The following is a 25,409-nucleotide window of genomic DNA, read 5'->3' on the forward strand; positions in this document are numbered from 1 at the left end:
CGAGCGTGCGACTTTCTCCGGGAGTGCTAGACTGCTGGAATTCGCGAAAACTAAGCTAGTCACGTGCCGCAACATGAAATCAGCAGCTATCAGGTGGCGGCGAACGCAGAAGGCTGCTCATACGCCTTTTACAAACAACATTTCTCGAACAATAAACGAACTAAAGCATGAAGGTGTATCAACGATGTCGTCATCAAAAAACAAAAATATATCATAAAGCACTTTCCTTTTATCGCTTATCAAGCTGATATACTTCGTTTCAGCTTCGGTACGAGCGCGGCAGATGTTGTGAGCCGAAGGGCCAATCAAACACCGCAAAAAGTGCAGCGTCATGGCGTGCTCTCTGAGCTTGATAAGACTAGCCGGCGGAGAAGCATGCACAGAGAGACGGCGAATACCGGCTGGTCCTATCAACTGCAGAGAGCACGCCATGACGTTTTGACTCTTTTGCAGTTTGATTGGCCCTACGGCTCATAACATCGGCCGCGCTCGGACCGAAGCTGAAACGAAGTATAGAGCGGGCAGGACAACCCTCGAGTGGGCCGTTCCATGTTGCGCCACGTGACTAGCTTAGCTTCCGCGAATGCCACCAGTCTAGCGCTCTCCGGAGAAAGCCGCACGCTCGCGCGTAATGGACAAGTTAAATTAGCACTGTACTTCAAGTGAAGTACATTTTTTTAGGGGCGAAGCTCCTTAGGGTCCAGCCTTTTCCGTTCGGCGTCCGTGCTCACATCGATTGCCATCCCATCTGTCTTCTTAAAAAAAGAAAAAAAAAAAGTTTGAGCAGTCGAGAGGATTCGAACCTGTGCGGAGAGACCACAATGAATTCCTAGTCCATCGCTTTAACCACTCGGCCACGACTGCGGGACGAGTAGAGGGCTCTGAGATATGGTAGTAACTCAAGAGCTGGGGATGTCATGGATGATATGTTGCAAGCAGCCGCTAAAGAAAAAAAAAAAAATCAGCGCCATCAGCGCTACCTATGAACAAAATCAGTATTCTTAACACCATCAGAGCTTCGCCCCAATCAACATCATTCACCACGTGGACATGCGGTAATTTTTTTTTTGTAACTTCCATGAAGTAGCGCATTAGATACAGCGTACCATAAATTCTTTCCCCCAACTGAGTAATACCAACTCTATGAAAACCCGTGATTAATCGAAGGGCTTAATTCGAACCAAAAGCTGAAGAAATAATCTGTTAGGCTCTACAATCTTCACTTAAAACTGGTCTTTAGGACACCATGATATGGAGTCTGCTAAAACGATTGTTTGAGACAACGGGTTCATTCAACTGTGTTGCAGCTGCGTAGCTAGGAAACAACATGCGTCACAATGTACAGCCATGAAGACACTAAACAGCTCCACGCTAGTAGGCGATTTTTTTTTTGTGGTTTTTGAGGAGCGCCGAAGTCGTAGTTTATGTTCGAACTAGCGCTGACGTCAGGACTCTTCCATTTGGAGAAGATAGGGGAGAGCCCCATCTGCTCCACATGCGCCGCTTCGAGAATCGCCTCGCCTTTTCAATCATGCCGTGGTGACTCTGGCACAGATGATAACGGCAGTTCGCGTTGATGGGCTCCCCGCTATCTGCTCCAGATGAACTAGTCCTGACGTCAGCGCTTTTTCGAACGTAAGCCACCCGTCAAGAGCTCATCATAAAAAAATTGAGAAGCCCGCTTGCGAGGGGCTTTTTAGGACCTACATAACTGCACCTAACTACAGCTGGAGGTTTCTCCTAATCATCGATAGCTGAGATATAAGAAGTAACCTTGCTTAAACGCTTAAAACCGAAAGCGGCGTGTTGTCGCCTTGTAGGTAGGAAATATGAGCTCACGTCACATTGGTTTCTTGCTTATCGTCAGCACATATTTCGGTAAGTAAACATTCCCTTTCACGATCAGCGACCAAAACACTGTTATTCCCCACAAATACAAACGCAATCTAGGATCGAGAGGAAAAGAAGATTACCTGGAGTATTAGCACGTAGACTTCGAGCAAAATTTACGTAGAATTATTTTTCAGTGGTTGGGACCTCCCGCACGTCTGGAAGTTTCAGAATGTTTAAAAAAAAATACGAGGGTCTCTTTCGATGAGTCATTATCTAGTATCTGCGAAGTACAAAGTAAAATCGGTATCCGCTAATCTGTACGTCGTAACACTAAAACAATTGCCCTTTGCTGAAGTACACATTCAGCCCGAAACCGACCAACGCTACAACCCGATGGAGCCAGGCGTGCCGTGTCAAAAGTTCATGGTCATGACTCTCGTCGTTTTTCCGAGTTTAAACTCACCGGCTAAATCAAATCACACACAAAAGTAAGCGCAGGATTGCGCCTTATTGACCGTACGTGATTCATTTAGAAGGTGAAGACGCAAGTACTGCGTTACGGAATGAAAAATCGCCTTCGACAAGGACTGCTGTTCTGGGAGACGGAATTTTCGGAAAATCTGCCATATAAAAAAAAACAATAAAAAAAAAACAAAGCGTAGTTTTAGCACAAAGCTGAGATGGAAGCGAAAAGGTCTAAAGGTTGATCCTTTGTTATTTGTGCTTGCCCCTCGACATTTGAGTTCTCAACAAGCTTCCATGTTGTTCGATGAACTGTGTTGCCTCAACGCCTGAAGTCAGCTGCCTGGAAAATCCCTGGCTGCTAAATATTAAGATCCAATATGCTTTCACCTTCAGTGCAGAGTAAGAGAAAACGCGTAGAAATGTAAAAACAAAATGCTTCCGACATTCCTGTGCAAAAGAAGAAAGACAGAATTCATAACATATCTTCGTTATGAGTTTCGCCTTCGTCGTTTTAACTACTATATAGGGTGGCTCAAGTCACCAGGTTCAATCTAAAATGGACCGTAAAAAATTGACGCCTGCACGTAGCCATCTAAACTTTTCGTCAATGGTGCATTTCACAAGTCGTTTATTTTCTTGTAAAATTACAAAGCGTAGTTCTCTTTTAGTAAAACTTAGGGCCAAGAAACTTGCCAGGGTCTACGGCGGCAGGCGACCCACCCAACCAAGTCCAGTATCGGGGTCTGTTTGGCGTTCGTAGCGATAGATGGCGTCGGGAGCAGCGTCTGAAGGTGCAGCCGACCAGCGACAGATAACAGACGACACGCAGACGAAATCCAATGGCCGCGAAAGCGCCGCCGTTATCGAGGCGCGTTTTTTTATTTTACTTTGAGTTTTGCTTTTATTGTGCGTATTTTTTTTAACTTAAGGTACATTTCAAAAATATTATATACATTTTAATAAACCAAGGTGGTCGCGAGCCGTCGCGATAAGGAGGTAGCGCCATCTATCAATACGAACACCAAACACATCCCACTACTGGACCCCTGTCGTCTGCTTTGCTTCCCGCCGTAGGCCCTGGCAAGTTTCTTGGCCTTATTTTTTACAGAAAGATAGCCTTGCTTTGCAATTTTACAAGAAAAACCCGACCTGTGAATTACACCATTGACGAAAAGTTTAAATTTCTACGTGCAGGCATCGATTTTAACTGTCGATTTTAGATCGAGGCTGGTGAGTTAAACCACCCTATATTCTGCATTTTGTTTATTAAGTGAACCTGCAGTTTGAATATCAGTTGCCGAACATTAATACTTGAGTGTTAAAAATCTGACATCAAGTTCTCGGACAACAGTTAGCGTTAATTTTAATGCTAAATTCCTTAGCGTATACCTATACTACGCTGAACAAAACGACTGAATTGGTACAGATACTAAATATTTGTTAGGAAGGTCAGATATAAAAAAAATATATTTATAGTGTTTCCCTCATCAATACAGTTAACCGCTGAAATCCTGGAATGACAAGCAGTGTTATTATTGCAATCATTAAGGGATCTTATATTCAAAGACTTTGGGCAGACATGTTTTCGTGTTTTAAGTGGACACCCCGTCTCCTTAAAACACAAAAATATGTTTGCCCAAAGTCTTTGAATTGATTCAAATATCAACCGAATTAATCGTTATCATTTTATCGATTAGTCATTTCATTACTAGGTTGCGTCGACGTCCATGCATATAATATCTAAAAATATGTAAAAACTTACATTTTCTGCGCAAAAGAAATTTGGGGGTTTTACGTGCCAAGCCGGCCATCTCGCACGGCCCAGAGGAGAACTGAGGATTAATTTGGAGCACCTGGGGATCTTTTAACGTGCAACCGAAAGTTCGGTTACACGGCGCCCCCTCCGCAATAAGCCTCCGTCAGATTGCGGGCACCTCGACCGGGATTTGAACCGCAACATTGGGATCCGTAGGCCAGTGCTCTCGCCTGGGAGTAACCAAGGCGGCACACACATTTCTACGAAATCAGTGCGAAAGGGCATGCGAGCTTGGGTATATTCACCATTTGGCTGACTTCACCCCCCCCCGCCCCCCCCCCCCCCCCCAAAAAAAAAAAAAGTCGTTATTGTTTATGCAGCAGGAGTTTAGTCAGCCCGACCATGGTGGCAGTGTCACCCACAATAGATGAGCAACTCAGCCAGTGCAGCACGACTGATAGCCGGGGGTCTTTAACGTGCACCACGCACCACACGACCGCAGGCTGGTACAATGATCATTCAGATCGAACCGGGCGGGGCTGGGTATTGAACTTGAATTGCCCGAAACCGAGGCGACAAACCTAAAGGAACATCAATCCGCGACAGACAAAGCAAAAGGTGACAGAAGGACAGAGACTCAACTTCTAATTCTTCTTACTATTTATGGCTATGCCATTCTTGGTGGAATACGTACCCCTCAAAAAAGGAAAACCATTGAAATGGTTCATATATCTATAACATGTTAACGTTGATAATCACGCTGGAATACAACCACGGGAAATGCTAAAGTGCCTAACCGTGGAAAGAAAACGGAGCCATCTCCTAAAGTTTATAAATATGGACCAAGTTGTAAAGGAAGCATTTTTTTAAGTTCTCCCCAAACTTCCTAACTTTAAACCCAATCGATTATTTCGTTAAAAAATACTGATCACAACTAAAGCATTTATCGCTTAATCGGTAAATTAGGTCATCAATTACGCAGCCCTCGTTTTAACTCTTACCGCGTACTGCAAACATTCGGGTAGTTTTATTTTGAGTCAGGCAGTAGAATAAATTAGAATCTTTTTCACTTTTTTTAATTTTGTATTGATATTTTATGACGTATACAGCGCGAAATTACACTTCATATTAAAACCTATTTAATTTTAAAGAATTAAAATGTCAAAGCAACGCGCGGATGCACGGCGGGGTTTTAGAGATCGTCGACCGTGACATTTTGACTAGCCCTCAATCCCAAACTATGGCCGACCAATCCTCAATACAATTTACGGTCATCTATGTATATTGTATTTCCGGTTAATAGGTAGTTTTGGTATATCGTTCAAATAACCTCGATAACGATACCCGATACTCCGTTGATGCCTTAGCACAGGCATCTTCCCAAGTAGCACAACACGCCGGGTTGGGGATGGGGCGGTATTGGCCTGCCGGGATAGCGATACCGGCCAGTACCGGAAACGCCCCAAGGGGCGACATTGGCCGGGCCCAATGCCGGAATCCGGCCGGTACCGGGACCTTATTGGGAAACCGGGATGCCGGGAATACGGGATGTTCCCAGCGAGCTCCCGCCACAGATCCCCGGCATGGAACCGGTAGTACGGTAGGAATCCATCAGTGTGCCAGCGTGATTCCGGGTCAGAGCCAGTCCAATTGCGGATTAGTCCCAGCGTAAAAACAGATCAGTGCCAGCGTAATTGCGGGTCAGTGCCTGCGAAATTGCTGATCACCAGCGTATGCGTCATTCAGTGTACCCAGCATAGAACCAGCAGAATGCTAGCTGTGTCAGGCTTTAAAGCCCAGGAATGACATCCTACTGCATTTTTGAACAGTCAACTTCTCAGTAGATCAAATTGACTTAAACGTGGAAATGCTAAATTTCTCAGTCCAAACCATTTTATTGGTTTTCATATCTTTTATAGGTGCTGACCGTTTTTAACATGTTTTTCGGACTTGAACTGAAAAAAGCCGGTTTAGTATTTGTGCAATTTTAAGAAACAATTCTGTGTGGACAATTGACTTTCTCCATGTATACAGTATACTCATGGCAATTACTGTATACTCGTTGAGACGACATGTCCCATTCATCTGTCGCCCAGATGCATATTGTGGGTAGTACAAGAAGGGAACATACAAAATGTTTTTTACCGTGACATTCTTTATTGTGACTCGTGCATCCATAGCAGCTGGCTCCTCAGCCAGAGTGTCCCTCATCGTCAAAGGCGGTTGGAACCACCAGTGGAGTGTCCGTCTTTTTAACTCTATTGCCCTTGCCCGCCTCCCTGCCCGTCAGCCACTTCTGCACCGTGTCCACGCTGCACGAGTGCGACTTTGTATGGCACCTGTAAAGAGAGTTGTCAGATCACACAGATTAGTTGAGGGATAGGGGAAGCCAATATCTTGCATATTAGCTACACACAAGGCGCTGTTCAAACACTGCAGTTTGCGAGCGTCTCCTTTGTGTAAATATGGGTCCCTCACCTAGCCTGCAATTCAAAGGTGACAGAAAGAGAGCACCACAGAGGTGGAGATTGTGGGTTTGGCTACCACGCTAAGGTGCAGATTCTACGGAGGCATATGGCTATTTCACGCAACATCCTATTAATCTGAAATGGGGGGCGAGACGGGGTGGGGTGCAGAGATGAGTGGCTAAAAAAAGAGAGCAAAACTTCCCCAACTGACACTCTACAGACCAAGGCCTCTAAATGGTCGTCATTAGATTTTCAACCTGGAAACTAACAGGATAACAAAACAAGACCAACAAAAACCTTTTTTCACAGTTCCTTCAAAACGCTGCTTTTCAGTATGAAGGTTCCGAGAATGCTAACACAGGAGATATTCATAATAAAGAATGCAAGTCAAATTAAAAAAAAAAAAAAAAAAAAAAAACGACAGGAACTGACGACTTAAATTTTGCATATTGCAAGACTTAACGGGAAACTGAAGCTGTTCTCTATTTCAGGAAGAACACCAAAATCGTCTTGATATGGCCTCCATTATCACGAATATCGAGTTTATTTTTTTCAATCTGGTGCATGGAGAAGCAGAAATTAATTTCTAAAGTACAGCTGAAGCCCCTCCTTCCCGGGGCGTGACGTCATGCTGGGAGTTTTCGGAAAATTGAATTTGTAAAAAGGTCAGAAATAAATTTGTAAAATTTATTTCTGACCTTTTTCTTGACTTTGAAAAAAGGTCAGAAATAGACGCCACAACTGGCGTCAGTGTGGAAAAATACAACTAGCAAGCTTGCAATTGCACGCGCCGCCCACACGAGCGACACATTCTTGGCGCCCCAAAGATCCTAGTACGACGTCACGGCTGCTCTGAGGTTTTTCGTGTTTTCTTGCGTCTAGTTACACCTTCGGGGAAAACGAAAGCGATATTCAGATTCACAGGACAAAAATACGCCAGAAATCACCTATAACTCGTTTTTTTGTCCAGAAGTGTTTCAGTTTCCCTTTAATTGTCAACATATTTCAAAGATTGTGCTCGTCTATTGAGCTCCAATAGAGATACCATCAATTTAATAGCTAGTAAAGAATATGCATTACCGATGACCACCTTACACATCATGGCGTCCTTGAACCTTGACTTTCCTTGGTAGCCCAGAAGGGCCGGAGAACTGCTCCTGGACTTGCTTTGAGAACAGGCGTCCCACCATCTCTCGCACCACGTACTGCAGGTTCTTGCTGTCTCCTAGAGACACGAGCTGCCCCTCCTAGAAAGACAAAATGTGTTCTCAATATGTCAGTAAAGTTATTTATATGCAGATACAATGGTATGAACATGTCTCAAGTAAGAGAATGTGAATGCCCAGGTAAATGCAGCAAGCCACACTATACATGCATCAAAATTTTACAATATTTACTAGAGAGAGAATAAAAAATATTAGAATATATGGCAACTCTACTTGTCTTAGACGAAACAAGAAAGATTAAAATATTTCCCTCCATACTCTGCTAAATCTCAATAGTCAGTCAAATTCGTTGCAACGTTCAAATTGTGCAAACGTTTTGATGGATCCTCTTTGCCCATCAGCATCCACTCAGTAATTTTAATAAAGTATGTGGTTCTCAAAACAGTGCATTCAAGACCCTGCGCATCTTGACTTTGTTAAAGCTTAGTCTAGCTGCCAGTTAGTCACCCTGCAAATTTATCACCTATTTTACGACTTTACGAAGACTGGAGTTGAAAAAGGCCTAAAAAGGCAGGAATTGACCAAAACCGTCATCATAGTTGCAAAAAATGGCAACAGTAGCACAGTATGAGTAGTTACCTTTCCATATTTTTGTTTAGTGCTGACTCAGTGGTGGCCCTGTAGGCCAATGAACCAACTTACTCAGCTCAAGCTCGCCTCGTGTAATAATCGCTTGTGCGACTACCGTATGCTATGCCTGGAGACACAGCTACGCATGCACTCACACCCCCTGAATAGAGTAGCGGATGCAATGACAGTTACTCTTCCACCTTGGAAAATTTGATTTCCTCTCATAGGGTGACCTTCGGTTAGGACTGGTTAACATCTCATTTTGGAAATGCACTACTAATGTAAAGTAAAGATGGAATTAAGATTTATCGGCAACCCCTTACAAATTTGTTTGGGCATACGCATATGGTGGGCACGCTCAAAAGCGATTTTAGACCAGGCTAAAAGTTATTTTCAAGCATGTACCTTTACTTCTGTAGCAGATGCCGAAAGCGCAAATGAATTCATCGCCCTAAATATTTAGATCTCTTGATTATAGCCTCAAGTGAGAACAGGAACAAAACCAAAAGAAGCCCATAATATACTACAGCATCTCGATCCTTCTGTCAAGCAAGCATTCAACACAAAAAGCACGCAGGCAGGTTTGTGCGTGCTCCACACACATACTCACGGCGAGAGTTGTTGCAGGTGCGGAATTTAACTTCTAAGGATAAAACGGGCAGAAGTGTCGTAGCAAATCAGCATGATTTATGATTATTTGCAGGCCGACATATTGTAAGCACCCAAAGGCAAATGTGTTGGGCGATTTTACTTCCCCCGTTGTGAAATGTTTTACTTAAAAATATTTCAAGAAGCGGCAGTTGAAAAAGACTTAAAATGCCGTTCAATGAGGATGCACATGAAGGCCTCTTGTCTACACGACCTTCGGGTGGAAAGAACTGTTCAAAAATGTAAAGATGCACAAATATTTAATTTTTGGTGGCCACCGTCCATCATTTCTCCCTTTAGTAGCCTCTATGAAACGCAGTTTAACAATTGCAAAAACTTTACGCAGGCTACTAAAGCTGACTTGCAAAACGTGCAACTGGCGTTGCGTCACCTTGACACAATTCTATCGCAGGGTTCAGTTTAAGGGTACCCCTTACAATAAATAGCCTTCCGATGTGCATTGGCTGTGCATGCACTCTGCTGTTATAAATAACAGAAGGCCCGTAATGAAGGGACGGCAACTTACTCATTTTTAATTTGCCACTGACTGTGTTTAAAACATAGTTTGGGTGGGCATCCATTTGAAATACTACGGTAAAAGGCTTCAGTCCAAATTCCAACCCCATTTGCATAAATCTTCAGATAACCCAAGTTAAACCACAAAGTAAGAATCGCAGCCTTAAGTATACCCGTCAATATTGTGAAAAAGAGGACACATAAATACCGGCAGTGTCCTGTTGGTGAAGTTCTTCAGCTGCGCTTCTGCAGCACTAAGCTGTTCCATGTTGCGGAGAGGCATCAGGAACAGCTCGGGTGGTTCAGGCCTGGCCAGGGCGTCACCTGTTCCCCAGGCCTCGCCTGCTCTCCCTGGTGCTTGAAAGACACCACGTGCCCGAGCACCTGCCCAACAGACTTGCAGTTCCCTGTTCTGCTGCTGTAGGTGCCCATTCTGGATGTGCAGGTCTATCACGGCCTAAGCAGCTGAGCGTCGAAGGCTGCAAGATAACCAAGGCATAAGAAAGCATTATCCATTTTGCTGATCAACATTATGCACTGATGATGCGAAGAAACTTTTTCAGAAACTTGGGTTTCGGGAAGTTTCAGAAGAACGCTTGAACCTTCAGGTGTTTCGGATGGTTTGGGTAGCTTTGGAACAGTTGCCAGACACAGTGAGTGTTTCAAATTTTTGTAAAAATTTAAGAGACATTATAATTTGTATGCAATATTCATAAATGTAATAAAAAAAAATGTGTTAATCAAATAAACTTTCTGAAAAGGAGACACGGCCCCAATTTTCAGAACGTCACAGTTTTGGCTTGTATGGTCAAAATGAATGCTCCCACAAAGTTTTATGATGTTTTTTGACAATCAAAGGAAATAAAAATACTGATTCGTCGGCGACGCACGCGAGACGCGCTGCGCTTGGCTGCGATAAGCACCAGTTTAAAAATCTGATATATAGGTCCGTGCCTATTAGGCCTAGCTTGGTGCCTGCACCCTTGTTGGAACTGCCATTTTCTGGGCTTTCAGGACGGCCTTTTTTTTAACTATCAACCGTCTAAGAATGGGAGAGAATCCCGTTAAGAACACTTGCCCTGGTATAGAAAACGAAATTGGCTGCAAGCGGCTGCTCTGTAATCACATGATACATCGCACCTAGGCATATGACGCTTTAGAATGAATTGGCACTTCCAAGTAAAGCACAGGTCATCAATTGCGCCCCTTGTTAAATAGCAGAAGTTCCCAATGCAACTTTTTTTTTCTATCGTGTCACTTGCAGCATACAGCGTGTAACAGATGATCCACCTTTCTTCGGTTCTGGTAGCAGACGACGCAACGGCGTCTTGTTTCCCGCAGCAAATGACACTCTAGGGCAGACAAGCCCTCCCTCTTTACTCACGTTAGCAGGCGACGTGTCTGTAAAAGAAAGGTCAGCTCCCTCAGTACAAGCCTGCCGAGATCTCAATCTCACAAAACACCAAAATCGGGCCATTAGTACAACATTTCAAGATACAAACAGAAGCTGCACAGCACGGCGCCGAAGCGAACTTGCTGCACCTAAAAACAAGCCTCTACGCTGTCCGTCGAACCTCTCCAGAGTAGGACAGCACCACGGCCGTTCTTGGCAGCATGCAATGCTTTCCCACAGCATTACGAGAAAGTTTTGTGACCAGTAGCGTATTGAAGGACTCGGTCACTACTGTAATTGTGCATGTGTCACTACGAAGATTATGGAGCTAACTAAATTGAGCAACTGCACGCAAGCTAATCTGGTCAAGCATGCTAACAGAGGGCAGATCAAAAACGTGTGCTAGAAAATTATCAGGACTTTAGGTGAAAAGGAACAGTACAAAATAATACTTACTGCATTTCTGCAAACTTGATGCTCTGAACGAAGGCCAGTCAGGGTCTGGTGTTCGGCCCGCTCGCACACGAGACAAGATGTCCGCCCCAAACATTTTGCTTGGCCTCACACCGTTGTTTCATACTCACGTCGAACCACAACAGAGGGACGGGCGCCACCGTTATTTCGTCATTCTCTTCGATGAACAGTACTCCTCCTCACTAGAATAAAAGGCGTGGTCAGACATGATGTTCATTCAAGTTACTTCACACTGTCAGGTCTTCGCAACCTTTAGCATATATTATAATAACTCCATGGCTATATCCCCATGCACGGCCACAATGAAACACGACGGCGTCGCATTCCGGTAACGCCAAGTAATAAAAGTAGCAGTAAAAGGGGAAAACGGAGCTCATTTCGCGTAAAGGTCTGTTTACACCATGCTTTGTAGCTTTTTAATTGCAACGGTTTCGTGATACCGAGGTTTCGTGCAAATAGCTAATTTACATCCAGTTTTTCAAGCAATGGCAATGGCGTTTCGACTATACTCCGTTCATTTTTAAGCTGAGACTAGAAGCTCCGCCTTCAACGCAAGCTTTCTGCCCTTGCTAACACAAGTGCGATCACGCAGGCACGCGCAACCAAAGCACTGCAGAAGCCAGCAAGCTCGCACTGAAGGCGGAGATTCTAGTCTCAGCTTAGGGGCGAACGAAGTATACATTCCTTGCATAAGACGACACGCTAGGTAAGGACGGGGCCCTGTGCCATGCCGGTGGTGGACTTCACAACGCGCGGTTGTGCTTACCAAGGCGTAGGATGCCGCTAACTGCCTGGACATGCCGTAGAATACCGTGCATCCGACCATTCCACATTAAGCGCCCATTACCAAATTTGTGAGATCTGAGGAAATACGCACAGTACATTTATATGTAAAATTGACGACCGGACAAGCACCCATCCCCCATTTTTTTGCGATTATTTCCAAAGTTTGAGTGCGCGCTTGCCCGGTATTTAACGGTACACCATATTTTCATAGATGGAACCTAGTTTTGTTTGATGTGAACTCGGAAAAACGAGCCGAGCTTACGATGATGACGGTTAGCCAGTACGTGCGGAATTTTTCAGCATTGGTGCGATTGCGCTACGAGCAGAAAGTTTCGATATACCGCTAAGTTATAATGCAAAAAAAATGTTGTGTCGAAAAAAAAAAAAAGAAGTTGTATTGCGTGCCGCAAAATTTGACGAGCGGCTCTAGGAGTCGCCTGCAGAAAAATTGTTACAACTTTGCGAAGTATGGCAAACAGTGCAAGGTTACCGTCATAATCTAAAACCTGATGCAAGGATAAATAAAATAACGGACAAGCGTCTCGCGGACGGCACAAACCGATGCCCCGCCAGCAGCGTCTCGGCGAGCTAGCATGCCTCCACCAACACGGCGCGGTCGCCACCGGAGACCGCCTTGATCACCGGACACCGCGCGGTGCCAGCCACCAGTGCTAACTCCCCCCCCCCCCCCCTCCACCCACCCACCCACCCACCCCCCCCCCCCCCCCCCACACACACACACACACACACACACACACACACACACACACACACACACACCCACCCCCCCCCCCCCCCCCACACACACACACACACACACACACACACACACACACACACACACACACACACACACACACACACACACACACACACACACACACACACACACACACACACACACGGATTAAGCGCGACGATGGGATGACGAGCTAGCGGGACGGTGAGACGACGCTCCTGACGCCCGACTCCTACTTTTATCTTCTCCCCCACTTTTCTCCCCTCACCCTACCCCAAGTCAGTGACAAATGCGCCTAGCGCGCGTACACGATTGACTCTATCTCGCCCCCCCCCCCCTTAATTTTACTTCAACGCTTACAACACCACACGGAGGCAACGCCGACCGATCGCCGACTCGCCGGGCTAGCGGCGCGACACTCGTCCATACTCGGCCGGGAGCCCCGAAGGTGCGCTCGAAGCGTGGAAACAGCGCGATGCAACGAAAGGCAAAGGGCATCTCACTACGAACGGGCAGAAGCCGATGCAAAAACGTGCGCGAACGTAAACAGAAAAGTGCCGCCGCTCGCCACTACGAAATAATACGCGGCCGCATCCCTTTCCTGCTGCTCGTACTTTCTCTTACTTGACGGCTACTCCGTCTTGCGGCACATGCCGACGAAACGATCGTCGGGATACGGCGAAGGGCCGTCACCACCGTCGAGTCAAGCACCAGCAAGCGTTGTTGAGCGGAAGTTGGTTCACTAGGCCTACATACGACGAAGCCGACAGAACACGAACATCAAAATCAAAGCACAGGCGGTAACTTCGAGCGACTTCTGCCTCGCATAGATTTGCATGCAGCGCTTTCACTCGCCACCACGGTCACATACAATTTTTCAACCCTGGAGCCACCGTACCTGAACCATGCCGCGAACCACGCCAACGTCCCGCTCGCCATTTGTGTTTGCCCACCTTGTCCCGCTTTGGATTGGATGCTGGATCGGCTTTCTAGCAAAGTCTATCAACAGCTGGTTCGATGCTGGGTGAGGTCTGTTCTAGTCTAAACACGAAGTCGCAAATATATAATTGTGCTACTGTGCTCCTCTATATAAAAAAAAAACAAAAAAAAAAATGGGGGCGCGAAGAAATACACGACGCTTCGACGAAGTGCCCTCTGGGAACTAGTTGGCCACTCAGTTTCGGTTTCGATTGAGCAGCTTCCTTTCATGCTATCACGCCGTGACCGAATGCGCCGCTTGAGTTTTCGATTATCTGACTTTTCACGAATGTACAATACATTCATTCTCGAACGAAACAAAACGAAAACTGGGGCAATTTCCTTGCACACAAATTACTATGATGTCTTCCTCGTGTCATCATATATCGCCCACTCAAATTTTACGCTGATAGGAAATTAAGTTTTCGCAAACGCTGAGGTCGGCTAGCTACGACAGAGGTTCTAACAAGCGTCTCCTACTCTTCGTTAAGCCTTTTTGGACGAGCTTTTACTGACGCCCAACATCTGTGTCTGAACAGTGTGTTTGAAATTATCTCGGCATACTCAGCCAAGAAGAAAGCAAACATATAAATATTACGGTCATTAGCAACCGTCAAATGCGCTTTGAATAATTTCGTTCCTTTGGCACACCGCATAGAGGTTCACGCCCGTCCGACGCACACTTCCGGCGAACGGTGCGACATTCTTCACGCAATTGCTCGACTTTTGCTTTCTTAAAACGGTTTGTGTGTGGGAATGTGCCTATATGATTGCAGAAAAATTTTATGTGCGTACGCGATGTTGAATATTAGTGGAATGCAAACGGGTGGGGACTTAGCTTCGTGCAGTGCTGCGGGTCAGTACAGATAAGAGATAAGATGTGTGTTCAAATTGAGCTTTTCAATGGCGCCTCCAAGTTTTACCTCACGTACTTAGGCGTATTAAGAAAAAGAGTAGTTGCAAAAAATAATATTTCGTCTATGGAAGCACAAAACAAACTTCCTGACCAGCTGTAAAGGTGCGAGTTTGATGTATGCAAACTTATTGGTCGTTACAGCTTGTTGACTCGTACACAAGCAAGATACCCAAGCTACGCAGCGTCGAGATTTCCAGCACTGGCTCGTTCACATATATCTCGAAACGCAAACAGAAAGGCTCGATAGTGTACAAAAATGCAACAAGCATGTGTGAAGACAAGCTATACGTCTCGGGCTTGTGCTATAGATTCGAGGTCTGGCCATTTAGGTTAGTTTAGAAACCAAAAATGATGCTCTCGTGACCAAAAAACGTGAGATCACGGCCGTTAATAGTCCACGCTGCCGATCGAAACCGAAACCATGCCACTCTCCTCCCTGGCCAACTACTTTCCAAAGAGCAACGTGCGCCGTGTTGCACGCAGGGGTTTATGGAAGTAGTCCATAGAATCCCCTAGCAGTGGTAGCGAGAAGCAGATCTGGTTTTAATAAGCGCGTAAGTGTTAAATGTAGTGACCCTTTCTGGTTGAATATAGGGTGCACGTGATGTTTCGATTATGATCATGTAGAAAGATGTAAGAAACGAATGTGGCGCCTGAACTGTGTCTTCCTCGGACAGACCGCTCGGACCCGGAGTAGTTCTCCGCGCAGCCTTTTTTGGGGGAGTACGATCTGTAGTCACTCGCAACATTTCAGTTTCGTTATCAACGTTGCCGCGGGGGAATGAAGGAGTTTCGCTGTTCTTTTGTTTCGATTGCTGGGTGGGCTCTCTTGCTGTGCTTGCTTTCGTTCCTCTTGTCATGACCGACTGGCTCGAGCATACTGCGGCGCTGACATCGCTGCAGTTAATTTCAGGAGGTCTAAGAAAACGCAGTAGCAGCGAAATCAGCGACAGCGACGAAGATACCAGCTTAGCTCCAGCTCGAGTGACGACGAGGCAGCCGTTCTCGGCTGCCTCGTCGTCACTCGTCCTCGTCTTTGCCGACTCATTCGCCTTGCCAGCGAAGAGGCCCAAGATATGGCGTTACGTCGAAGACGTTGTGCGCACCTATTCGGATGAAGAGCTAGGTATGTCGTTTGCTAGAAGACAATACGACGAATTCCCCTCAGATGGAACTCGCCTTCGGAGATGACGGTCGCTTTACGGCATACGTGTTTGGTATAGCTTAATAGACCCTTTGCAAAACGTACAGCGCCACGACGGCAGGAAATTTCGGTACAGATCACGCGCACGCGCTTTCTCGTTGCGCCTCCGGGACTGCGCGCGCGTCCCGGCAGCTACCGCCAGCAGCCGTTGCAGCCATCCCGCCGAGTCGTACGTCGTTGCCGGCGTACCGCATCTGTGGCAGCGTAAAGGCATCGCGACAGGTGAACTCATTCCAATACGTTATTCGTCGGAACTTACCTTCACGTATTGAAGTGTCACCAAATCCATCTAGTTTGCACCGCAACCATGGCAGGTTTCGACCAGGTTCGACAAAGCGTTGGTGCAGCAGACGACAGAACCGGTACAAAGGAGGGGGATACGAAAGGGGCAGCCGTCGGTTCGTCGCTCGCCCAACCAACGGCCTAACTCGGCTGCTTTGTTGCCGTGGTAACCTGTGCCTGCTCGCGTATGCCACGTGGAAGCCGGAGGAGGGGCGTACCGAGGACTCCCATTATTTGAAGCGCGGCGCGCGCGGGCTTTTGGGATTTTTGCAAAGGGCCTATTGCATCCTGCGGCTCGTACAAAAGTACTTGTAGTTCTCTTCATCGGGTTTATATAACTGTAAGGAAAAATAAATACTGCCTCAACGTCGGGGTCACTGTTAATAAAGTAGTAACAATCAACATTTTTGTCAAAGCATGAAGTTCCGATCAGAACTTCATGCTTTCAGCAACTAGCAAGGGAAACCGAAACCGTTAAAAAGCGAGGGCAGACGCTATGAAAGCGGTGGCAGCGCGTGCAACTGGGTGGATCGCTTACTGAGGCCGACCTCTCAACGACCGCTTGGGCGGAGCACTCGGCATCTGCCTGGGCGAAGGGCTGGATCGCGCATCCCCCCTTGGTCGCTGCAGCTGCAGCGCCAGAGTGAAGCCACCGATCGGCGATTTTGCATGTTGAAAAATCGCGCTTTTGGAGCGTTGCGGAGGCTGGTGGCAACATGCTGAAGACACGTTTTCTACTCGTTCGTAGTCATTCGTCGAAGAAGCTGTTTAAAACCCTGTGTAAGCCCTGAGACTTGTCGTTGAGAACATGTGGAAATTTTTACGGAAGCGCAGTGCCGCAGTAAAAATGCCCAACTCATCGAAAGCAAGTTTCGCCGCCACGATGCAACGCGCAGGTCACGAGTGACCCGCGCGTTGCATCACTGGACTTTTTTCATAATGCAACGTGCGGGACCCTTGTGACGTCACACGTGACGTCAATTGTGACGTCATTACAGGAAACGTCCCATAATGCAATGCGCGGGTCACGAATGCGACTGCACATTGCATTATGGGACGTTTCCCATGACTCAACGCGTAGTTACGCCGACGGCGACGTTGGCGTCGCCGGCCCGCGTTGGATCATGAGACGCTTCCCATAATGCAATGCGCGGGTCACAAATGAAACGGCGCGTTGCATTATGGGACGTTTCCCATAACCCAACGCGCGGTTACGCCGACGGCGATGTTGGCGTCGCCGTCGCCGACCGCGCGTTGCATCATGGGACGCTTCCCATAATGCAACGCGCGGGACCCTCGTGACGTCACACACGCCGTCATTATGAAACGTTTCCCATAATGCAACGCGCGGTTGCGCCGACGGCGACTGCGACGGCGATGCCGCTCAAGCCGGAAACGGGCGCCTAAGAGCTGCTCTCTAAAAAATTAATAGATGTAAACCAAATTAAATTTTCATTCCACAGCCATATTTGATCCCGTCTTTTTTAACAAAACTGAAATAAGCCTTTGTTAACTGGTTTAAGGATGACGCGGCGTTAATACTAGGCCAAGGATAATATTAGGTGTCACCTTTTAGCATATTGAAGACATGCCCAACCTAACGGTCATTTGTAACCATCATATAGTTTCCATATCAGCGAAAAAGCCATGTCGGTTACATATCAAAACTTGCATGGCTCGAATGGCCTGTGAAAGCAGCGAAAAAACGATGTCGGCCAGTCACCGAAAACTCAGTGGCTGAACTGGCCGGTGATAACAGAAAGAAAACGATGTCGGCCAGTCAGCGGAGACTCCACGGCTAGGCTGGCCGCTGACTACAGCAAGAAAACGATGTCGGCCAGTCACCGGAAACTCCATGGCTAGACTGGCCAGTGACTACAGCAAGAAAACGATATCGGCCAGTCACCGGAAACTCCATGGCTAAACTGGCCGGTGACTACAGCAAGAAAACGATGTCGGCCAGTCACCGGAAACTCCATGGCTAAACTGGCCGGTGACTACAGCAAGAAAACGATGTCGGCCGGTATCGGGAACTTTCCGGCTGGTGCTGGCCATTTTAGACAACGAGTCCCCGATATCGGCCGGCGTCGGTTTCTCACCGGCGTCCCTGGCCGGGATCCGCCGTACAGCTCCCGGTACTGGCCGACGTAATCCCAGTATCGGCCGACATGGTGTGCTACCTGGGTTATCATTATCGGATATCGTTATTGGAGGTATTGGAACGATCTACCGGATGTGTCAAGTAGCGTACAGGCGATTTAAACCGAACGCAAAATTCACTTTCTGAACCTATTGCGCTACACTTTTGTGCAGCGTTCGGCAACAGTTGTTCATTTTTTCTATAAAATATTCAAATGGCAATTTTAAATGAGAAAAAGTAAAAAAAATGCTTAACTCTTATGAAAATGCAGCGAAGCCATTGGTCTTTGAACAGTAGGGCGCCCTATTGGTTTAAGACCGGTGGTTTCGCTGGGTTATCATAGGAGGTAAGATTTTTCTTCCTTTATTTTTCCTCGCGTAAGTTCGCTCTTTGCAATTTTTAGAGGAAAAATGCACCGCCTGTGGGCAACGCTGCACAAAATCGTAACGCGATAGGTTAAGAAACCGAATTTCGTGGTCGAAATAAAGAACGTGGCCGCTATTTGAGACAGCCGATACTAAAACTCATTTATAAGTCGCCCAATTGCATAAGCAGCACCCACCAATAAGCATCCGTTTCCAGAAAATGTGGGCAAATAAGTAGCTATATAGGAGTCCGCTTTGTATGGTGGCAGGGGTCGCTGCAGCCACGGGCCTAAGCCTCCAGACATCTGTCTGTGGATCGACAAAAGAACGAGCTATCGGAGGGAGATCTGCCCTTCCTCCTGTGTTGAAAATGTGTATACGGCCTATAGTCAAGGTTCAAATTTATATTTAAAAAACACATATAATTATCATCGTTTTCTGAGACCTACCGACGAAAGGGAGTAGGAAAACAGCGACATATTGTTATTTTATCACCACCAGCACCACCATTACCATCATCATCAGCTTCATGCTTCACATTATTTATGCTATTTATTTTTATATTTGCAATATTGTGGACCTTCCGCTCTACAGAGGGGTGAAAACATACACCGGGAATATTCATCCTGCACTCAAAACAATTTAACTAAACAAAATGATGCATTAGCAATATTGGAACATGCACTTAAGGAGTTAACTAAGCAGATGATTCATATGAATGATTCAGAAGAGCGTTACAAACAGCAATGTACTTCACAAATATTGATTTACGCACCGAAGTGATTTAATTATATAATTCATTTAACCGGATTTCATATAAATCAAGATTACAACATTTGACAACTTGATCGGATAGATCAACCTAGTCAGTTATAGTAAAACACATGCAGTAACGAGTATTTAAAAACATCATTCCTGTACTGGAATGGAGCAATATTTCCTCGTATTTCGGGAACGTGACGTGTACGATGGCAGATACCATTCAGGATCAATCTTTGTGAAGCCATTTTCTATAAAATATACTTTTATTAATCTCGAAAACGCACATCATTTTTCATTGCTGTGACCTTTCACTGCAATTTTTCTCCCTGGTAACAAAACCCGAGACTCACGATCACAGAAGGGGACGAACACAACTCAACGTCGTTGTGTTGTGTTCGTCCCCTTCTGTGTTACTGAGTCTCGGGTTTTGTTACCACGAATCATCACCAGCTCGCTTGTTTTTTAAGTATTATTGATGTTTCTCCCTGTTCTATTTATCATATCTTTATTTCTTAGCTCATAAATATCAGTATTATGTAATGAGGCGCAACGTAATATAATGTAAAACGTACTGAAACATATAAAATACACATACTTCACGAAAATGAAAAGCAGAAGCTACCAGAATAACAAATTCTGAGCTAAGCAATAAGCATCGCATTCAACTTAATTTTTAACTTAGTATAATAACAAAAGTACATTCAAGCCTTTCATGCTCTAAATTATTTACACATATCTCTACTCTTGTCTTTGGTGATGACATATGTTGATTGTGATGACAAAAAGAACGCTCCTAATCAGACTAGACGTTACATTAATATTTACTGACTGAGCACACAAGCTCAGAGCATAAATATCACTGTGCATTTTTTTTAAACTTTAACCTGCACCTTTGGTTAGCTCTTCATATATAGAACTTAAAGATTGTATATCTTCGGCCAATATTTGTCATACACTATACGCACAGGACGTCGCTGCATAGACTGTATTTTGGTTGCATTGGGTTCGCTGAGCAAACTCCATACAATCGCAACTCCATATTTACATATATGATATACAAGAATAACATAAACATGCATGTGTCACGCATAAAAACGTTTAGTTATACGAGTGATATGAGTCCCAGCACTATAACTGCAGAGCTGCCAATGTGAGTGGCATGGTAGATCAATCAATCAATCAATCAATCAGAGTTTTACTGTGTTTCCCAAACAGCTCTAGGGGCCTTTTTAGGGTTACACTTCAGATTATAAAACAGCACTGAACTAATCAAACTAAACGGCAGTCCTAACCACAACACTATGCTTGAACGTTTTAAAAGGTATAAAAAAGTCCACGTGAGGGTTAAAATACTTGTTGTACATGAGCATTATCCGTGTCAGCGGGGGACTGGGCTCTAGATAAGAGGGATAAAAAAAAAAGGAGTAGACCTATTTTGTCGCTGGGGGACATCAATTGAGATCCTACTCAATAACATTGGGGAATCAAAAACAGAAGTGAACAACTTATATAAACACACCATGTCGCGAACTAGTCGCCTAGTTGAAAGAGGCAAAAGACCAAGAGTGCCCAAAAGAAGCACATAATCATAAAACAAACACTCCGTCCAATGTGGCGATAGTAGACGATTCTCACATGTCGTCTCTGTATGCACTCCAACCTGAGCGCCTCACTAACACCCAAAAAATTCCCCACCGTAGAACAAAAGTCTAACCGTAATAGAACCAAAGCCTGAAAAAGGTTCAGTATACAGTTGTAATTCGCGTTCGACAGGGTTTCGCATCGCAAGTTACTGCACAAATTGAAGCAAGTGTTGGGCAATGATCGCCTACTGAGATGGATAGACTCGTACCTTACAAATCGTAAACAGTTTGTGTGCGTAGGCAATGCTGAATCAATAGAGTTACCTGTTCTTTCTGGAGTGCCCCAGGGCTCGGTACTCAGACCATTGCTCTTTTGGGTTTTTATCAATGACCTGCGAGTTGATAAGCCCTCGATACAGTGCCGTTTTTTTTTGCTGATGATTGTGTATTGTTTTCAAATATATCTTGCGTATCTAACCAAAAATGCTTAGAGGAGAGTATTCAGATGATTTCATTACGGTGTCAAAAATGGCAAATGAATTTGAATGTCAAGAAATGTGTGCAGGTGTCGATTACACTGAAGAAGGTGCCTATCTTTTTTTCTTATTCTATTCATTCAAATGCCTTAGAAGTAGTTAATAAATACAAGTATCTAGGAGTTACTATCACGTCCAACTTAAGCTGGGATAGTCATATTGAGCAGACTGTCGCAAAAGCGTCAAGTAAATTGTGGTCCCTACGTAGGAAAATGTGTCACTGTACTCCTGCGACAAAGCTGACGGCCTATAAATCGCTGATTCGTCCTTTGCTGGAATATGCTGACATTGTATGGGACCCGCACTCGCAATCGCTTATTGACCAATCGGAAGGCCTTAAAAAATCGCTTAGGTTTATTTACAATTCATACGGCAAAGATTCACACGTGTCACCATTGTATACTGCGTCCGGAGTGTCTATATTATCATGTTGAAGGAAAGTAAAGCGTTTGACATTTTTGAATAACATAATTCATAATAACGCTGGTTTAAATTTTTATGATTATTTGCAGTATAACGCGAATAGCGCTACAAGAACACGAGAATTTGCTCCTTGAGTTCCGCTGCAGAAAAGATGTTTTTCAAAACTCATTTTTTTCTCGTTCTGTTAGTGAGTGGAATGAGTTGCCACCAAGTGTGACGGCGATTGCTTCTACCGCTTTATTTGCGAGTGCAGTTGATGAATTGTTTTTGTCACCAATGACTAAGCTACTTGTTTATTGTTGTTTGTTCATTGGACTCATTGATGGTTTCTGATGTTTGTCTATCATGCCTTGGCCCTCAAAAGTTGGCCGGCAGTATTCTCAAATAATTTCGGAAGTCACGGGTAATGCCTGCAATTATCCCCAGGATTCGCAAAGAATCACCAATAACCATTGAAACATGAAAGTTGAAGTTCAGGCGTGAATCGAACAAAATGCCAAGGTCACGCACAACAGAAGATCTTGAAATTTCAGAGCTGTCTAATGTGTAAAGATGTACAACATTTGCCTTATGGGAAAGAGTAACGATCTTAGTTTTGTTGGGGTTTAAAACCAGCGAGTTCGCACAGCACCACAAATGAATTGCATCAATATCTTTTTGTAACAATTCGCAGTCCACAGGCGTGGGGGTATTACGATAAATTTTCACGTCATCAGCATACTGGTGTATCATTGAGCTACTCACACTAGTTACAAGATCATTTACGAAAATATTAAAAAGCAAAGGTCCGAGGTTCGACCCTTGGGGTACCAGGGTTCAACAGATAAGGGAATGATTTGCATCCTAAGTAGGAAACCATGGTTGAGCGTTCGCCAAGATAACTAGCAAACCAGTCGCAGAAACCCGAAGAAAGACCCATATGTAACAGCTTCGACAGCTATAATTTGTGATCTACAAGGTCAAACGCCTTCGAACAGTCAAAATAAATAGCATCAACTTGACCACCGGGACCAAACTATAGGTTTCGCGAACTACAAAAAGGTTAAAAAATTTGTTTCAACAGATCGTCCATGACAAAAACCGTGCTGATATGGACTAAGCGTCTGTTGAAAATGAAAACTAAGACGCTTAAAACTGACTTTTTCAAAAACCTTCGGAAAAACAGAAAGCAATGTAATTGGTCTGTAGTTATCAATACACGTGTAGCTTCCAGATTTGTGTGCTGGCACAACCAAAGCAGTTTTCCAGGCTGACTGAAATGTACTTGTTATTAAGGACATGTTAAAAATGGGATGCAGTACAGGAGCAAAGATATCGGAGCACCCTTTAACAATAAAAGCCGGGATCCCATCTTCCCCACACGACTTTTTTGGGGCAAGTTCTTTTATGGCCGAGACCACGTCATCAATAGTCAGTACGGGGATTGGCATCAGAAGGAATTTTCAGAACACAGGGTTGCGTTGTTGGACTGGAGGACATTGGGGTTTCGTATTGATGAGAAGTGTTTTTTGCAAAGAGATTGCACAGACTGAATGAGTCAGAGACATGACCTGTTTGAGTCTTGAGACTTATATCATCAGCCCTACTGGATGGCCTATTATACCTAACATATCCCCAGAGGCGGTCGGGACAGCGCTTAAGGTCAGGCTCAACAAAGACAGGCAGTTGGCCATTCGTCTCTTTTAATTAAACACTTCACGGTAGAGCGATACTCCTTAAATAAGGAGTGCCATTTGTCCAAGGCAGACTACTTACATCTTTTGTGATAACGCGATTTCAAAGTTAGTGCGTGCCAGAGATCACTTCAGAACCACCGAGGAAATTTCCCCCGGCTACCACGTTTCATCGGTACACTCCCAGAAGTATTATCTTACACCCCTTGTCCCATAAATGGGACATCCTAAAATTTCAGTTCGACGTACATCGTAATGACGTCAAACCGACGTTCCCAACATTCACAGGAGGCTCGATAGCGGAGTGGGACAACTTATTAAAATAGCAAAGGTAGGTGTTATTGACTACAAAAAAAGATTAATCGGGATTTTCTTAGCCTTAGTGCAAAACCTCAGTGTTTTTCTTCTGCTGCCTTTTATACGTATTTTAGCGATTTAATTAAGCATATCTCACCGTTCTCAAGCACCACGTAAACGTTGAGGCCGTCTGTTCGACGGCAGCGCTTTGTACGTTGAAATTAACTTCTGAGGTGTCGAATATGGGACAAGTGGTGTAAGAATATACCTTTCTTTTTTCCGAGAGTGTATAAAGCGGTCCACAGCTGACTTTAAAAGATCTGTCAGCCGAGAGACGGCACTGTGAACATCAGCACACTTGTAAATAGTGTCCCGTTAATATTGCTCAAATGCGCATACAATCCGAGGTAGTCACCATGAGCGTAGTCAAACATTGGAGTCCGCGCATCCGATCTGACTGTAAAGGGAAATCAAACCACCACTGAAAAAGACAGGCACCACTTGTCAACCGGAACGACTAGAAAGGCAACAACGCGGTGCGAGACCGCTCTGACGTTCGTTATTCACAGGTCCAGGACGTTACCGGTAGCATTTACAGCACAACTAGTTTGTTGAAAACCAGAAAAAATGGAAGAAATTGAGTAGCTCCTGCTCACATCCAGTGCTTAAATCTGGACTAGACATGTTTAAATCCCAGTTAACTCCAGGTACGTTAAGGTTCCCTAACACTGAAACGTTCATGATGTAGAAAACCCGAGACTGCAGTAAAAGTAGAGAAACTTGGTCGACCAAGTTTCTCTGCTTTTACCGCAGTCTCAGGTTTTCTACGTCATTATCAATATCCACCAGCTTGCCTGCGCACTCACTGTTTTTTCCTTAAAACGTTGTAATTACAAAAATCGGCCGAATTCGAGATGTGGCTGAGAGCATGACCAGATAAACCAGAAAAAAAGAACACTTGAAATACATTCCGATATCACGAATCATTGGGCCAAGAGCAATAATCCTTCTGTAAGGTGAATAGTGTCGCAGGATGAAAAGTATTAGACGCATGTAAAACTTAAAGTAAATGTTTTATGAGGCAAAGTTGTGCTTCTAAAACGTTAAAAACGTACTACGGAGCTTGATTCCACGCACTAAAGGTTGGACAACTTTGCCCAAGCAGGCAGCAACCGCTCTTATTTTACAAGAGGCAACTTCAGGAATGTTCCACACCAAAACACACCCTGACAGCCGAAAATGAGAATTATATCACCAGCCTGTTCTTGGAACTCCTCGTGTGCGCTGTACAGAATAAGGTAATAACTATGGAGTACAAAATCATATAATTGAACCGGGTGCTGGAACTGCCTTCCTCCGCATGGTAACTGGATGCA

At 45.0% G+C, this 25,409-nt stretch overlaps 1 protein-coding gene across 1 annotated transcript in view; it reads left to right on the plus strand.

The window, feature by feature from the left end:
• The first annotated feature begins 1,829 nt into the window (after positions 1-1,829).
• The window catches only part of LOC115329822 (enteropeptidase-like), a 44,014-nt gene continuing 20,434 nt past the window's right edge, over positions 1,830-25,409 (plus strand). Inside the window, exon 1 of the mRNA XM_040212044.1 lies at positions 1,830-1,878. Within this exon, the coding sequence (XP_040067978.1) occupies positions 1,830-1,878 (49 nt within the window). The remainder of the gene's footprint in view (positions 1,879-25,409) is intronic.

This window comes from Ixodes scapularis, unplaced genomic scaffold (genome assembly GCF_016920785.2).
Source record: "Ixodes scapularis isolate PalLabHiFi unplaced genomic scaffold, ASM1692078v2 PGA_scaffold1__304_contigs__length_218370807, whole genome shotgun sequence".
In the NCBI taxonomy this organism is placed as follows: domain Eukaryota; kingdom Metazoa; phylum Arthropoda; class Arachnida; order Ixodida; family Ixodidae; genus Ixodes; species Ixodes scapularis.